The sequence below is a fragment of the Carassius auratus genome, unplaced genomic scaffold (assembly GCF_003368295.1).
Source record: "Carassius auratus strain Wakin unplaced genomic scaffold, ASM336829v1 scaf_tig00001155, whole genome shotgun sequence".
Lineage (NCBI taxonomy): Eukaryota > Metazoa > Chordata > Actinopteri > Cypriniformes > Cyprinidae > Carassius > Carassius auratus.
In genome coordinates, this window is record NW_020523344.1 from 653,641 (window position 1) to 672,374 (window position 18,734).

The following is an 18,734-nucleotide window of genomic DNA, read 5'->3' on the forward strand; positions in this document are numbered from 1 at the left end:
AGATAGATAGATAGATAGATAGATAGATAGATATACCATGAATATATACAAATATATATTTATGACTGAATAAATGAACAAATAAATGAATTCTATCATAGGTACGTCCAGTCTGAAGCGCAGTGGCTCGATCAAGGACAGGATGGCGAAATATCAATTATCCGTCACCAGACAGGCTTCTTTTACTGTGCCACGCACTGTGAGTATGTTTGCTATGTGTATAGTCTACAGCATGTACAGATACAAATAACATTTTATCTTATAGTTTGGTAAAATTAATTCATTTATTTAATTGCTAAAGAATGCTTCATGTTAGCCAGTGTCTGTAGGACTTGACATAAACACACCAATCTTTTAGAAGTGTGCCTATGTAAAATTCATCCCATTTAAATTATCTGAAGGTAAATTCGCAGTCTAATTTCCATCTTCCATCTAAAATATACATAACTGTATGATGTTGACTTTCGGATAGAAATTTGATTGCTGTGTCATGGTCTTGACATTATGGGAATATTAATTACTACTGTGCCATACTGAATAAATGCCTGTTCACCTGCTGTGAAATCAACTGAAGTGAACCATGCTATAGCCAGATTGATGAAAACTACATGTAAGTGACCAACTTAGTGCCCAGAGGCAAAGATTAATTCCATAGTTCATTACCCTTTAGTTGAGACACTCCTAACAGTGATGCACAAGCTGATCCAAAATGAGCGGGTGCCTGCGGTCACCGGCGGTTACCAACGGTTAAGAGTCATCCAAAAATATTTTTAATGATATTCGCGTCGCGTTTAGTCGGGTCGTTTGAAATAAAGATGCCAATTAAACCTTTGTAATTAGACAATTTTTAAATACATAGGCCTACACTTTATTGGCTGAATAACTGGCGCGAAGATGACGCACAAGCTCAGTCTGCAGGTAGAGATGGAGGCGGCAAGAGAAAAGGTGAAGACTGGGGAGGAATGCGCTGTTTTTGGTAAAACATGATTTTGAAATGTTTTATAGAAAACTCTTTTAAAAAGATTTTCGTTTTGTATAAATTGTACCTTAATTTTTATCAGTGTTTTATCAATGAATTGCCTGTATTTAATAAATGAGAAGCAAATATATAGCAGACAATGTATTGAGGCGCCGGGACAATCACTTGCATTGCATGTGAACTGGAGGGCTCCGAAACTCAGCTTGTGCCTCACAGATTTGAGAAATATAGGCTATATATTACAGAAAGCTTGAAATGTCTTCTTTTAAATGAAAATATTCAATCCAAAATAAGTAGGCTACTCTCTGATTTTGTAATCTATATGAAATTTGCATTTCTCTCTGGAGTTCATAGCGAGTCCACATCGTCAACTTCATCTTTGAAGCAACACAGAAAACACCAGTTTATTAGGCTACTAAACAATTACTAAACAATCCTAGCTTATCTAGACAGATTCACAATCGAATTGAATTTGTGGCAAGCTTTATGCGTACGGGCTTATTATCATGTAGGCTATAGCCTATTTAAAGGAACACTCCGACTTTTTGGGACTTTAGCTTATTCACAGTATCCCCCAGAGTTAGAGAATATCCATACATACCTTTTTCATTTGTGTGCGTTTGTGTAAGTGTTATTTGACGCACCCACCGCTAGCTTAGCTTAGCACAAAGACTGGATGTAAATGGATACTGTTAGCATAGTAATCCCAATAAGTGACAAAATAATGAAAACATTTTCTTATTTACATGTTGTGATCTGTATAGTCACAGCGTGTACAAATAACACGGCTATATGAGACAGAGACCATTTTTAATCGTATAAATACTGGGAACTATATTCTCACTAGGCGTAGGAGCACAGCTAACGTTACTTGGGCCGACTGGCTACTTGGGCGGAGTGATTAACGCAGCACACGAGACGCCTTGTTGATGGTTCCGTAAACAAAAGAAGTGACTCGCTAGACGTGACTCGTGATCATGGCTGACTTTGAGGAATTGTCAGACTCAGAGGAATTTTACTGTGTATCAAAAAAAGATCCAGAACCATATAGTTTTGAGCCAGAATACACACACGAGGAGTTACAAACTTTGGAAGCTGTAAGACAAGATGTCGAAGGGAGAATCAGAACGAACACAGACTGGTGCTGTAAATGTGGAACATGCCTGCCAACCTATGCCGACAGAAACTGAGTGCCTTTGTTGTAATGAATGGGACCGGGTATTGCCATCAATGTCAAGGCTTGATGACAATCAAAATATTTGCGTCACTACCACGGAAGATTTCTCTGCCCTAATATACCCGGCAGACAAGATCAACTGGAAGAAACAGCCCATGCCGAGTGAACCTAATGGTCAGCTGTCCACCAAGTAAGTGATTTTGATCACGAGCATTGTGTTCATGACAACACAATAATAACAATAAAGGGGATACACGGAGCCCCTATTCACGTAATAGTGTCACTACTAAGGTTATATTACATTAGCATGGCTCTGTTACAGTATGGCTAATGTTAGTCATCTCAAAAGATAACGGAACACTTACCGCAGCAACAGGTGATCCAATTTGTCCTGTCTTTATTATCGATGGGATGGCTGTATCCTTTAGCACATGTTTCATGGTCCGTGTGGCAACTTGTATTTTTTCAAAATAGTCGTCTACAGTAAAATGTTCAGAGCAAGCGAAATACTTCGTGATGGTGTTTACAGGTGTTTTTGGATCTATTTCCAGAGCAAGTAGCCATCGATTCATCAGTTCAGCATTTTGGGTTGGATCACGAGTCATGTCTAGCTAGTCACTTGTTTTGTTTACGGAACCATCAACAGCGCGTCTCGTGTGCTGCACTAATCACTCCGCCCAAGTAGCCACTCCGCCCAAGTAACGTTAGCTGTGCTCCTACGCCTAGTGAGAATACAGTTCCCAGTATTTATGCGATTAAAAATGGTCTCTGTCTTATATAGCCTTGTTATTTGTACACGCTGTGACTAAACAGATCACAATATGTAAATAGGAAAATGTTTGCATTATTTTGTCACTTATTGGGATTACTATGCTAACAGTATCCATTTACATCCAGTCTTTTGTGCTAAGCTAGGCTAGAGGTGGGTGGGTCAAATAACACTTACAGAACGCACAGAAATGAAAAAGGTATGTATGGACTTATCTAACTCTGGGAGATACTGTGAATAAGCTAAAGTCCCAAAAAGTCAGAGTGTTCCTTTAAGTATGCTTATTAAATTAATATAAAAGGGGCGATTTGTCCATGAAACAACTACCAGTCGACAAAAAAAAAAAAAAATGTTGAAGCAAGCCATTATTGGTTGAGCGAGCGACCCCACGGAATGAGTGAGCACTGCGGAATATTCAGAACTGCGCTCTCCGCTCCCTCAAACATCCCCCCTCCCCCGGCACCCCTACGTCTATGGCCCAATGACGCGACGTTTAGCATTTACTACTTTAAAAAAATGTGGGTCAAGAAGCGGGTCGTGTACAATAATTTATTTTTCTTTTTTTGCGGTTTCTTTTTTAGTTGGTCATAAGCTGATTTAAGATGCTCCTGAGCCGCTACTATGCTGGTTATGAGCTGGTCCTGAGCAGGAGCTAGATGCTTAGAACGAGCACGACCAAATTCAAACCAGCTGCCATGCTTCAAAACATACCTACCCAACATATGCAGTTTTTTTCAACAGGGATGTCATAAGCATTCTCAGAAAATCATGGTTTGCAGGAGTTCCACCAGCCTAGATTACCACTCTGTAAGCCTTGCCCACCATCCAATATGTAGTTTTATAATAGCTTAGAGGGCACACAAGGGGAGAGATTGCTCACAACCAACTCTTCAACACAAGGCATCTTCTCATACCCATTCTCACAAGTTAGAATATTTCCCCCTCACATTAGAATAATTTAAACATCAGAAGTTACTGTGGAAGCTGGGGTATGATTTCCCCACTATCTCAACTCTTTCTGGTGGAGATCAGAGAAAAATGAGGGAACAATTACCTTCCAAGTTGGGCATGACTGCAGCATTACCAGCACTACAGTTGGGCCTACTTTATATTCAGACCCTACAGGGCTGGCTGAAACTGCTGGTTCCATCCCAAGTGTGGCATCATGGATGCCTACTTATCAGGTTGAGCCAGGCCTGTGTAACAGCCCTGGCCCCTTGGAAGAATTATCGCTGGATGGAACAGGGCCATATAAATCACCAAGGTTGGCCTCTCCTCAAAGCGCCTCTTTATTCTGTTAGAGTGGCTTCTGGAATGGGCTCAACTCATCCTGGACTCACTGAGGGCAGTGCATATACTGGGCAAATTTAACTGAGGAGAGGACTTGTTATCTCTGAGCAATGTCCCCTCATAAGAGTAGATGCTCCATCCGCAGATGGTTCAGCGAATTTAAGAGGTCTTTGGCGAAGGCAGAGGTAGACCTCTTTGACTCAGGAGACAACTCTCACTGCCCGATTTATTAATTAAACCACAGAGATGCGTTGGCCCACAAATGGCCCAACCTAACGCATTTCCGATTGCCGAATCCCGCATGTAATCAGGCGAATCAGGGAACAGGTACACATGTTTCTCTTGGTGGCCCCACTCTGGACAAACCTTGGTTGTCAGAGCTAACTCTGCTGCTTGTAGCAGCCCCCTGGCCCATTCCACTGAAATGAGATCTCCTCTCACAAGAGAGCAGGGCAATGTGGCACCCCGCACACAAGCTGTGGGCTCTGCACCTTTGTCAGCTCAACAGGAGACTACAAGCCTCTCAGAGCGCATGTTTTTCTTTCATTTTCCCCGATGTCAGCGTCAAATGTAACAAATCGGAGAGGCAAAGCTGAAGGCTATTTGTGAAAATGTGCTTGGATGCGCTTGCTTGATAAATTGTGGATAAAGTGCCACTTAGCGGTCAAAAGCTGCAAACGCACATTGCAGATGTGGCGGCAATGCTTGTGGCGGCAGAACGATCATTTTGTTTGGCCACCTACATCAAATGACTGACATATATTTTTATACTGCACATTAAGGTCTTTATCCTGTGGTAATCAAGACTCAGTTAATTGCTTAATGATTCCCAATGTGTTTAAAAAAAAATAATCTAAACCTGGAATTTACCTAACACGTTCATATAGATTTAAACCTCCTTTTTTGTAACATAAATCTAGTTTTGTCATGAAACACTAGATGGTGAAGGATGATAAGTCCTTAATGCAACTTGCTAGGTATCACATTATCACCATATGGCACAATCTGACTGGTGTGTTGCATCTGTAGTCAATTAAACTGTTTGGTTCTGCATTTGTTGTAAGCAATTCTTGAAACCCATTCAAAAACCTTCCACTTCCCCCAGCTCCACCCATATGTAGGGGTATCTGCTATGGGTAATTTCATGTTTGTCATTTGTGCAGCAGCAGTATATGCCCACAGCAGTGTGTATGTGTAGGTATTGGCAATAGCAAGTCTTTTTGTTTTGCAGTAGCAGCAATAATCAACATAAGCAGCATCTAAGACCAAATAAATTAACATTGTCTTATCCATTACCATGCTAAACTAAGTGTTTGCGTGACAGTTTCAAATAACGGTTTCATGAAAATTAACTGTATAATTGGAATGATGTAACTGCAGAGTTAAGAATTCTCTCCACAAATTATTATTATTACTATTATTATTATCATTATTTCCAGAACAACCAATGCCACAGCAAATAATAATAATAATAATAATAATAATAATAATAATAAACTTACAATAATCAAGAGCACATACATTCAATTATTAGGGGATAATAAGTGTGGCGGTACTGTAAATGCCTTAGGGTGACAAAATGTATGGTATAGACACATTTAACTTGCATTATGATGATTTATTCATAAATTGTATGATTATTTTTTAAAGTATGCTGATTTGGTATGAGCTGAATTGATATGCTGATATGCTGAATTGATTAATTTGTTTCAGGCAAGCCAGTCAGAAACGGAGGAAAGTGTTCCCTCCATGGATCATAAGGAGATTTCGCCACCTGCTGGTGATGGACAGATAGTGGTACATTCTGATTTCCTTCTAAATCTAATCTAAATAAACTACATAGACAAACATCACTCAATGATTTCATAATATTTCATAAAGTTATCTATAATATATGTCTTCCAAAATATTACATTGTTTACCGTGTGATTACCTTAACTTACCTTAACTCCTGCTTAATTTATGGTCTGTTCCTTCTTTCTCTATGATTTGATACAGAGCCCACTCCCTGAGTCAAAATGCACAAAGAACAATGGTGAGTCCATTGTTTTATTATTCCGATTCTAAACTGAATCTATAAGATGATTTTATAAATAGCGAGTTATGGTTATATGCAGACATAACTTTAACCTTAAAAACTATGCCAGCTAAGAGAAAATAAAACCGAGACCAACTTGCAATTTTCTTTAATTTAACATGCTTGCAATGCTAAGATAGATAGATCTCATAAAATGAATCATTGCCTCATGATATTACTCTCTAGTCATGACACATCAGCCCTCCCTCTAGATTGTCTTACCATATATGAAGCTAAATTTTTTGTAAATTTCTATGTTAAGGGGTTTTGTTATTGATTAATTGATGTATTGATTGATTGATTGATTCATTGATGGATTGATTGATTCATTAATTGATTGTTTGATTGATTCATTGTCATAAATGGAAATTACCAGAGGGGGAAAAAAAAAAACTATACAGAAAATGGTAGGTTAAAGGTGGGTACAGTAAATAGTGTACAGTAGTGTGGAGTATGTAGTGATCTGTCATTTATTTGTGTTTCCTTTAGGTGAACAAGTACACTTATCGAGTCCTAATGTGGCAACTCCTGTATCAGAGAACAAAGAGCCTCCTAAAGTGTCCAAGGTCTGTGGCCTACTGGTGTTTGTAGGGGCTCTATTTTGACGATCTAAACACGAAGTGTAAAGTGCACGGCTAATTATATATATATATATATATATATATATATATATATATATATATATATATATATATATATATATATATATATATATATAATTAGCTTACAAAAAAATTAATATGCATTGCAATCCTTTAATTTGTAATATTTGGCATGTTTGTGTGTTGCCGTACATCCCTGTGTTTAATAAGCAGCATGTATGCATGTTGCGGACCCGCCTATACTAACACGCTCTTTAAATAACAGAAAAAACATTGCGCCAGACTTTAGATCACGTTTTGAGTTGGTCTATGGCGTGTCTATTTTCAGCTCCTTAAAATAGCATTGTGCTATCAATGCGCCTGAACACACCTCTTTTTAGGCCAGCGCGCATGGGCACACAAATGAATCTTATTCTTAAATTCTAAAAAATAACAATAATTAGAATTTTAAATATTTGTATACATGTATATTAAAATGTGTAAAATACAATGTTAACAAAAAAAAAAAAAAAAAATATATATATATATATATATATATATATATATATATATATATATATATATATATATATATTTTTTTTAAATGAATATAAAGGAGAAATTCTTTAAAAAATTACCAGTATATATATATATATATATATATATATATATATATATATATATATATATATATATATATATATATATATATATATCCATATAACATTACTATGAATGTTACTTTAATAAGGGAATAATTAGGGGAAAAATTATGCACAAAAATGTCAAAATTATATCAAAACAGTTCATCTTGAACAAATGTGTCTAAGCCCCCATTACTAAGTGTATGGGAAGTCCAAATCCTTTCTTTGAATCAGTTTAATAATCAGCAGAAAAGGAGCAAAACACATCCCAAACAATAAACTAAATCACAAAACAATTTCTCCAAATGCACTAGACATAAAATGTTTTAACTGGTCTGATTCTTCATTCTACTTCAAACTCTATTTATTGTCATAAATATGTATTGCTGTCTTGGTGGATTTATTTTTGGTTTTGTGTTTTCTGAGGTTTTGTTAAGATAATTTTCACAGTCTGTATTCCAGTGGATAGCATGGTTAGAGAAAAGATGATGTGCTATTTCCTACGGTGGCCGAGAGAGCTCAACACGCTGCAACTAAAGAAAACTCCAGCAAATGAAGAAAACATCTTCATCAGTTTGACAACACAAGTGTTGCAAATCATCACAACACATGCATTAATGAAACGCGCTGCAAATCCTCATAATACATGCACAATAAGAAACAATTAATGACGCATTGCAAATTTATTTTCATTAACCTTGAAATTATATTCAGCTGAGGATATTAAAGTTAGTCATCTTAAGTAACGTTTTACATTTAATCATGTAATTATCCAGCTTATTTAGGCTAATAATATCCAAAAGATAAAGTAATCATGTCATCAGGGTGTTTAAAAAAACAACAACAAAAAAACTCACCTTTCAGTTCAACAAGGCAAGGCAAGGCAAGTTTATTTATATAGCACATTTCGTACACAATGGTAATTCAAAGGGCTTTACATAAAAAAAGTAAAATAATCATGAAGAAAAAAATAACAAAAATAAAACAAGCAATTTTAAAACTTTTAAAATGATTAAAACATTTAAAAACGTAGAAAATTATTAAAATAAAATAAAATAAAAAATAAAACAGTGAAAATATAGTGCAATCAGTTCGGACATTGCACAGTGCTCATTCAATAAATGCACAGCTAAACAGATGGGTTTTGAGTCTAGATTTAAATGTGACTAGTGTTTTAGCACATCTGATCTCTTCTGGAAGCTGATTCCAACTGCGGGCAGCATAGTAACTAAAGGCAGACTCCCCTTGTTTTGTGTGAACCCTTGGTATTTCTAACTGACTTGATCCTAGTGATCTGAGTGGTCTGTTATGTTTATATTCAGTGAACATATCTGCAATATATTTCGGTCCTAGGTCATTTAGTGACTTATATACGAGTAAAAGTACTTTAAAATCAATCCTAAATGTAACTGGAAGCCAGTGTAAGGACCTGAGGACTGGTGTGATATGCTCAGATTTTTTGGTTCTAGTCAGAATCCTGGCAGCAGCGTTCTGGATGAGCTGCAGCTGTCTAATGGTCTTTTTGGGAAGGCCGGTGTGGAGCCTATTACAATAGTCCACCCTGCTGGTGATAAAGGCATGAACAAGTTTATCCAAGTCTTGGCTGGAAACAAAACATCTAATTCTTGCGATGTTTTTTTAAAATGATAGTATGCTGATTTAGTTACTGCTTTGACATGACTACTGAAACTAAGGTCTGTCTCCAGAATCACACCAAGATTCCTGACTTGATTTTTAGTTGTTTGACCCCTAGAGTCAAGGTATGCATTCACCTTGAACACTTCATCTTTGTTTCCAAATGCAATGACTTTTTTCCTTATTTAACTGAAGATAGTTCTGGCACATCCAACTCTAAATTTCTTCAATGCATTGGCAGAGGGAGTCAATGGGGCTGTAGTCATTTGGAGATAAGGCTAGGTAAATCTGGTTATAATCAGCATAGCTGTGGTAGGCAATTTGGCTCTTTCTAATTATTTGACTTAGTGCAAGCATATACAGGCTAAACAAGAGCGGTGCAAGAATTGAGGCTTGTGGGACTCCGCATGTCATGGACGTCCACTTAGACTTATGCTCTCCTATACTCACATAATATCCTCTCCCTTCTAAGTATGACCTGAACCATTTGAGTACCATCCCAGAAAGCCCGACCCAGTTTTCCAGTCTCTCTAGTAGTATGTTATGACAACAACTCCACTGACCAGTAACCACAGCAAGATAAGCAAATCCCAGCCGGGTCTGACACTTTTTGGGGTCTCATTGAAACATTTCCATTGTGGTCAGTGCTATTTGCAGCGCGTTTGTTAATTTGCATGTGTTGTGAAGATTTGCAGCACATTTCGTTAATGCATGTATTGTGAGGATTTGCAGCGTTTCTTAATTTGCATGTGTTGTGAAGGATTTGCAACGCGTTTCGTTATATGCATGTGTTGTGAGATTTTGCAGCGTGTTTCGTTATATGCATGTGCTGTGAGGATTTGCAACACTTGTGTTGTCAAAGTGATGAAGATGGGGGTTTTTTTGCTGGTGTTTTTTTTAATTTGCATATGTTTTTTTTTTGTTTTTTGTTTTTTGTTTTTTTTTTGCAGCGAGTTGAGCTCTCTCCGCCACCGTAATTTGTTGTATGTGCACTACAAATTTCTGTCAAATTTTATAGGCAGATGCTTTCAGTCTGTGGCTGGTTTACATGGTTTGTACTTAATTCCTTAGGTGCAAAAAGAAGTGAACAGCAGCTCAGAAGATGTGGATACACAAATGGGAAACAAAGGTTAATACAAAATAAATCTCTTTGTATGATGTCTAGTTGCAGGAGGAAGATAGATAGATAGATAGATAGATAGATAGATAGATAGATAGATAGATAGATAGATAGATAGATAGATAGATAGATAGACCATGAATATATACAAATATATATTTATGAATGAATAAATGAACAAATAAATGAATTCTATCATAGGTACGTCCAGTCTGAAGCGCAGTGGCTCGATCAAGGACAGGATGGCGAAATATCAATTATCCGTCACCAGACAGGCTTCTTTTACTGTGCCACGCACTGTGAGTATGTTTGCTATGTGTATAGTCTACAGCATGTACAGATACAAATAACATTTTATCTGATAGTTTGGTAAAATTAATTCATTTATTTAATTGCTAAAGAATGCTTCATGTAAGCCAGTGTCTGAAGGACTTGACATAAACACACCAATCTTGAAGAAGTAAGCCTATGTAAAATTAATCATGTTTAAATTGTCTGAAGGTAAATACGCAGTCTCATTTCCATCTTCCATCTAAAATATGATGTTGACTTTCGGATAGAAATTTGATTGCTGTGTCATGGTCTTGACATTATGGGAATATTAATTACTACTGTGCCATACTGAATAAATGCCTGTTCACCTGCTGTGAAATCAACTGAAGTTAACCAGGCTATAGCCAGATTGATGAAAACTAAGTGACCAACTTAGTGCCTAGAGGCACAGATTCATCCAATAGTTCATAACCCTTTAGTTGGGACACTCCTACAAACAGACTGGTTTGAGACCAAATCTGTAGACTAAAGCATCTAGAGGCAGACCTAACCAGGGAGTCTGAACCTACAGCTGCTGCTGCCAATGACTTCTAATCTGGAAGGGGCAGACTACTACACCTGTACCTAAGATCATCTGCCAATTAAAAAAAGCTCTTAAAAGCAACCCAACCGAGGAGAGCATACAATTTAACATCCAGTTTAAAGAACCGGATAGGATGCAGGACAAAGGGAGTTATCCCCTGGTCTGTCCACTGTCTACTCAACCCTCAGTCATCCTAAGAGGAAATCCCTGTTGAATCTGGTCCTTAGTTGTTCATAAGCTGGTTTAAGATGCTCCTGAGCTGCTACTATGCTGGTTATGAGCTGGTCCTGAGCAGGAGCTAGTTGCTTAGAACCAGCACGACCAAACTAAAACCAGCTGCCATGCTTCAAAACATACCGACCCAACATATGCAGTTTTTTTTCCAACAAGGATGTCATAAGCATTCTCTGAAAATCATTGCTTGCAGGAGTCCACAAGCCTAGAATACCACTTTGTAAGCCTTGCCCACCATCCAATATGTAGTTTTATGATGGCTTAGAGCAGTGTTTCCCAACCTTTTTTAGCACTTTGCAGACGTGGCGGCAATACTCGCGGTGGCAGAACGAAAGTTTTATACTGCACATTAAGGTCTTTATCCTGTGGTAATCAAGAATCTGGCCTGTAATGCAGTTAATTGCCTAATGATTCCCAATGTGTTTAAAAAATAACCTGGAATTCACTTAACACGATTGTATAGATTTAAAATCTTAAACCTCTTTTTTTGTAATATAAATCTAGTTTTGTCATGAAACACTAGATGGTGAAGGCTGATTGGTCCTTAATGCAACTTGCTAGCTATCACATGATCACCACATGGCACAATCTGATTGGTGTATTGCATCTGTATTCAATTAGCATGCTAATGAATATTTAAATTGTTTGGTTCTGCATTTGCTGTAAGCAATTCTTGAAACCCTCTCAAAACCTTCCACTTCCCCCAGCTCCACCCATATGTAGGGGTATCTGCTATGGGTAATTTCATGTTTGTCATTTGTGCAGCAGCAGTATATGCCCACAGCAGTGTGTATGTGTAGGTATTGGCAATAGCAAGTCTTTTTGTTTTGCAGTAGCAGCAATAATCAACATAAGCAGCATCTAAGACCAAATAAATTAACATTGTCTTATCCATTACCATGCTAAACTAAGTGTTTGCGTGACAGTTTCAAATAACGGTTTCATGAAAATTAACTGTATAATTGGAATGATGTAACTGCAGAGTTAAGAATTCTCTCCACAAATTATTATTATTACTATTATTATTATCATTATTTCCAGAACAACTGATGCCACGGCAAATAATAATAATAATAAACTTCCAATAATCAAGAGCATATACAGTACATTCAAGAATTAGAAGATAATAAGTGTGGCGGTACTGTAAATCCCTTAGGTTGAGAAAATGTATGGTATAGACACATTTAACTTGCTTTATGATTATTTTTAAAGTATGCTGATTTGAAGTGATTGTAATTTGTTTCAGGCAAGCCAGTCAGAAACGGAGGAAAGTGTTCCCTCCATGGATCATAAGGAGATTTCGCCACCTGCTGGTGATGGACAGATAGTGGTACATTCTGATTTCCTTCTAAATCTAATCTAAATAAACTACTTAGACAAACATCACTCAATGATTTATTAAGAATGAATATTTAATGATGTTATGTATAATATATTTCCAAAATATTATATTGTTTACCTTGTGATTACCTTAAAATTTAATGAGACTCCTGCTTGCTTTATGGTCTGTTCCTTCTTTCTCTATGATTTGATACAGAGCCCACTCCCTGAGTCAAAATGCACTAAGAACAATGGTGAGTCCATTGTTTTATTATTCCGATTCTAAACTGAATCTATAAGATGATTTTATAAATAGCGAGTTATGGTTATATGCAGACATACCTATAACCTTAAAAAATATGCATGCTAAAAGAAAATAAAACCCAGACCAACATGGTGAATGTGGAAGTAATTGTTTCACAAATAAACCTGTCTTGCACTTTTCTTTTATTTAACATGCTTGCAATGCTAAGATAGATAGATCTCATAAAATTAATCGTCTCATGATGTTACTCTCTAGTCCTGATACATCAGCCCTCCCTCTACATTGTCTTACTGTATATGAAGATAACTTTATTGTAAATTTCTAAATTAAGGGTTTTTATTTTTTATTAATTGATTGATTGATTGATTGATTGACTGATTGTCTTAAATGGAAATTACCAGAGGAAAAAAAAACTACATAGAAAATGGTAGGTTAAAGGTGGGTACAGTAAATAGTGTACAGTAGTGTGGAGTATGTAGTGATCTGTCATTTATTTGTGTTTCCTTTAGGTGAACAAGTACACTTATCGAGTCCTAATGTGGCAACTCCTGTTTCAGAGAACAAAGAGCCTCCTAAAGTGTCCAAGGTCTGTGGCCTACTAACTCATTCTATTTATCTAAAACACAAAAGCTTACTTCTATCTCTACTCGGTCAATGACTGAGTTTTTGTTATTTTGCCTTCATACACCTTTATACATAAGGGGTCCACAAAATTATATGACATATACCATTTAGGAGTTACAGCCATTTTAAGCAAACTACTTCCATTTTCAGGGGCTTAGTAGTATTTGGACAAAGTGACATAATTGTAAATATATGCACAATTTTAATACTTGAAAATACTTTGAAGTCAATGACTGCCTGTTGTATGGAGCCCATGGACCACCAAATTTCCTTCCTGGATACGTTTTTCCAGGTTTTCACTGTAGCGACCTTGAGTTGCTGCTTGTTTGTAAGTCTTTCTGCCTTCAGTCTTGTCTTTAGTAACTGAAATAACTTTAATTCAGGCCCTTACGAAAAAGTAGTATACTTCAAGTTTATTTTACGAAGTACTTAAATAAAGTTCAAGTATTTTTAAGTATACTTCATGTAGCAAGTATACAAATATACATATTTGTACATATTTTGTTGTATGAATATCTGAACTTACAAAACATCCAAAAGAAAGAACAGGTGTGTGCTTGTAACCAAAGATATATTATTTTAGCTTCATGCATCATTTTTTTAAACACTTCAATGTGTTTTATAAAGAAAAAACAAGATGAAAATATAAAATATGAATTGGATTCATAATAGTAATCAAAACGTAGATTAAGTGTTTTTTCAACTTAATGATGGTTTCATCAAGATCTCTTTGTACTTCATATTGGAAGCTCCAGTCAAACAGCTTCCAAATGGCAATTTTATACCTTATTTCAACTTCAGATCTTTTATCTTTTTTTTTCTTGATGTAACGAGGGAATGGACAGCACCTTGTTACTTAACCTCTTCTTAGTCCACTGTCCAAATAATATTGAGCTCCTGAAAATGGATGTACTTTTCCTTAAATTAGTTGTAACTCCTAAATGGTAAATTACATATTTTTTGTGGAATCTTTTAAAATAATGCTGAAAGTCTACACTTCATGATTGTTTTATTTCAAATCCATTGTATTTGTATATAAACCCTTACGAAAAATAACCATGGTTTTATTATAGTAAAACTGTAGTAACCCATGGTTTTTTGGCGTGTTGACCACCATTTGTACAACCACAGATTTACTACAAAAACCATGGTTAAACTATGGTTAATATAGCTAATATAGCTTAATATATGGTTTTTTGGTTTTATTTGTAGTAAAACCATGGTTAATTTTCGTAAGGGAAGGCAAAAGGACAAAAACTCAGTGCCCGAATACTTCCATACCTGAGTGTGATAGTCAAATACAAAGTCAAAAACAATACAGTTTGTCTGTGGTAGAGAATAGAATATGAACATTAATTTATTTTAAAGATATTGGGACAATCTATTAACTGCTGGTATGGAATATGAGATGCTATACCATAAAAGTCTGATATTCATACTAAATACTGAAATTCATTGCTGATAAGATGGTTATAACTTGTGTTTCTCTGGGCAGAAATTTAATCCGCCTGTCCAAGAAAAATGTGTTTCCTGCCAAACTACTGTTTACCCATTGGAGAAACTTGTGGCCAATCAGCAGATTTACCACAAGACTTGCTTCCGCTGTATCTTTTGTAGTACCAAACTCAGGTCAGTTTTTGTTTTAAATTATTATTATCCCTCAAAGAATATTCCGTGGTTTCAGTGTACAAAGGTTTATATATAGATGTTTTAAAGCTGAAAAGTGAAGCACACATTGTTTTAAATTAATTATTTTCATTATGTATAACCTGTTGTTGCTACTGTTATGTTTATGTTGTGTGAGGTTGGATTCGCCATTAAACAAGATTATGAATGAAAAAAAAAAAAAAAAAACTTAAATAGTCCAAACTAAAGCAAACTCAATGTGTTAGCAATGTTAATTAACTAGTTGTATCATTCATCATTTTGACAGCCTCAGTCTATGTATTAAAATAATTTGTGAATATTAGTAAATTTCAAATAGTAAAGGTCAGATTTTAGATATCCTTCATATGGAAATAATATGTCTTCTTTCGTGTCCCGTTTATTTCAGTCTGGTGACTTATGCTTCCCTGCATGGTGATATCTACTGTAAACCTCACTTCAGCCAGCTATTTAAGTCTAAGGGCAACTATGATGAGGGATTTGGCCATCGACCACACAAGGAAATGTGGACACCACGAACAAACGAGGAGGAACCTGAGAGAGATGAAAACTCAAAGCAGTCTGTGGTACACTCTGTGTTAGTGAAACCTACAGAACAGTTGAGCCCTAAAGTGGAGGAATCACAACTGGTCAAATTCACTGACCTCACTGCAGCTCCAGAGGCAAAAAGTCAAACCAGCTCAGTGGAAAAACCACAAACCCCTTCTGTGGAAACAAGAAAAATTAGAGTTGCGTGGCCACCTCCTGCAGACAGTGATGGAAGCTCCAAAGCCTCCAGTCCAGTCACTGAAGTTGGAAAGGGTCCATCCAAACTTTTCAAAGCGAAGTGGCCTCCAGAGGAGGAAGCCCTACCTGCTCAGCGGAGCCCTGAAAGAGCAGAACTGAAAAGTCTTCGACGTAGTTCCTCACTTAAAGAGCGGAGCCGTCCCTTTTCTGTGGCACCAAGGTTGGCATTATCCAATGATACAAAACAATTGTCTAACAAGGTTGCTTTGGTCAGACGAGGCTCATTGGAGGAGCTTCATTCACAGTCAAAAGTGAAAACAGACAAAACTGAAGTGCAAGAAGATGCAAGAATGCCAGATGAAAAGACAAAGGACAGTGAAAGCCAATCCAAGAAGAATGTTGAGAGTCCTGCCGAACTTGATAGGACAGAAAAGATGCCCTCCTCTATTCTCAAGCAGAAACAACAAACAAAAAAGGAGGCTGAGCCACAGCAAACAAAAAATGAAGCTGATCTACAACAAACAAATAAAGAATCTCTGACTCAACTAACAAGAAAGGAGCCTAAGCTACAACAACATGAGGTTTTGACAGGCCATGTGGAAGATGAGGAAAAAGCGGTGAAATGCTTAAGCAATTCTCCTGAGCTCCAGTCTTCCCAAGACAAATGCTCTCCAACTGTGGAAGAAAAAGCCCATAGGAAATCCCAGGATGTGGGCTTCTGGGATGGTGAGGAGGCTGAGGAGTCCCTAACTGTAGAGGAGATGATCAAGAGGAATCGCTATTATGACGATGAAGACGACGAGGAAGAAGAGGTGGCAATAGTTTGACAATATATAAATATTGTCATCAATCCCTTCCATTTATTTACTATGAAATTACAACTGGTATAAATTAAACATAATAAAAAAACAAGTACTTTGTTATATTTTAATCAAGTAATATGGTACTGTACATCTTTTTCTGCTTTCTTGGAACTTGGAGCTATCGCTATTTTTTGTATTTTGTTCTTTCCCATTCATGATATATTTTGGTTGCTGTAAAAAAATACTTGTTTATTAATCTAAGAATATTTTGTGTTGATCCAAATTAACATTTTTTTTCTCTTATTCCCAGCCTTTGACATTTTAATCAATAAGGATAGCAGACAAACACAGTTTTGGTTACTCTCCTGGTCTGTGTTTTAAAACATTTTATTTTCTTTTTTGAATGATTATTGAGCATATTGAGATTATTGAGTAAGTACACAATAAACATTATTTCACTGAAATTGGGGACATAAAGGTGCATAATTTCAGTAATATGTTGAATGATGAATGGTATTGTAATGTAATTTTTTCACAGTGTACCTTAAACTCTAAATCCAAACATAATGGTAATATTTTAGATTAAGGTTTCATGTGTAAAAACTTGTAAAACTGTTCATTAATGACCAATAAATTTACAAATGCATTAAAACTCATTTGTAGGGAGTAATAGCTGCATAGATTAGAAGTGTAACTTTTATGCAAATACGTGTAAAATAAAATGTCATTCATTTTAAGTCACAACCTTTATAAAATACTTAATTTATAGTTATTTGAATTAAATTGTGAATCATTATTTATACCATGTGTTCTGCCCTCTTATCAAATGCCCTGCTTGATCTGGCAGACAAAATAACGCCTTCCAACAACAACAGAAGCAAGTAATCTTTTCCCCAGCTTTAATATCAATCTTGGAATTACGTAAACATACAAAAAATCTACAATAAATTGCACAATTTACATGATAAAAGTAATAAGGTTAACATATGCCATATAAAGTATAAAGAATTAACTAAACATACTTTGCATAGAATCACAATATATAAATGTTTTCATACCGAATGTGCCTTCGGATCAACTTAAATCGGGGAATGATAGAAGCCATAACCTCTGTTGCCGCTGGAGATCTGGCTCATAATTATAACATCGTCATATAATGACTCTACAACCTGACATGCAGTACCCAATTTTGAAGAATGGAGGGCAACTAAATGTCAAACATTCTTGTAGAACAGCACACTCCCCGTCTGGTATTCAGGGAATGCCAAACATATACTCCAGTTTAACTGAATATTCTATTCAGAGTCTTCCTGAAGGAGAAGTACTATCTCGTTGATTGGCCTCAGGAACATTTTAGGTCCCTCTTTTCCAATGATTTTTACCTGAACCTTTCAAGCTCTTCCATCTTGGAAGTTTCTATCTGAAGTTTCTGTTATGATGCCCAAGGGACAGTCATTCCATGTGGATTTGGAGTCTTTGAGCAGAACTATGCATCCTTTAGAAATGTTGGGTTGTTGATGTTGCCATTTTCGTCTACACTGTTGCGTTGCAAGGTACTGTTTACGCCATCTGACCCAGATGGTACTTGATAGGCTTTGCACCATATGCCACTGTTGTTTGTACAGGTCATGCTTTCCAAAGTCCCCAGGAGGAATTGAGCAAGTACCGGTCTTTCGGTAAGTAGTGTGGCAGGTGTTGGATGAAAGGATCTGCTGGATCGGTTGACACAGGACTCAATGGTCTGTTGTTTATAATGGCAGTGATTTCAGCCATAAAGGTGATGAGTACCTTGTGCGTGAGTTTGGAGGATGTCATCGGAAGAAGCATAGAATCCAAGATCCTGCGGGTAAGCCCAATCATCCTTTCCCACGCACCGCCCATGTGCGACGAATGCGGAGGATTGAATGTCCATATAGAGCCATGATTGGACAGGAATTGTTATACCACCTTTTCATTAACATTAGAAGGA

At 36.5% G+C, this 18,734-nt stretch overlaps 1 protein-coding gene across 5 annotated transcripts in view; it reads left to right on the top strand.

Annotated features, from left to right (window-relative positions):
• The window catches only part of lima1b (LIM domain and actin binding 1b), a 58,744-nt gene extending 41,332 nt beyond the window's left edge, over positions 1-17,412 (top strand). For 4 of the 5 annotated variants that reach the window (XM_026242255.1, XM_026242254.1, XM_026242257.1 and 1 more), the window contains 11 exons: positions 102-199; positions 5,929-6,012; positions 6,214-6,250; positions 6,782-6,858; positions 10,224-10,281; positions 10,474-10,571; positions 12,609-12,692; positions 12,900-12,936; positions 13,457-13,533; positions 15,067-15,200; positions 15,625-17,412. In XM_026242255.1, the coding sequence (XP_026098040.1) occupies positions 102-199; positions 5,929-6,012; positions 6,214-6,250; positions 6,782-6,858; positions 10,224-10,281; positions 10,474-10,571; positions 12,609-12,692; positions 12,900-12,936; positions 13,457-13,533; positions 15,067-15,200; positions 15,625-16,789 (1,949 nt within the window). In that variant the 3' untranslated portion in view covers positions 16,790-17,412. The remainder of the gene's footprint in view (positions 1-101; positions 200-5,928; positions 6,013-6,213; positions 6,251-6,781; positions 6,859-10,223; positions 10,282-10,473; positions 10,572-12,608; positions 12,693-12,899; positions 12,937-13,456; positions 13,534-15,066; positions 15,201-15,624) is intronic. The other variant, XM_026242258.1, reaches the window with a different exon arrangement.
• Positions 17,413-18,734: the final 1,322 nt, after the last annotated feature.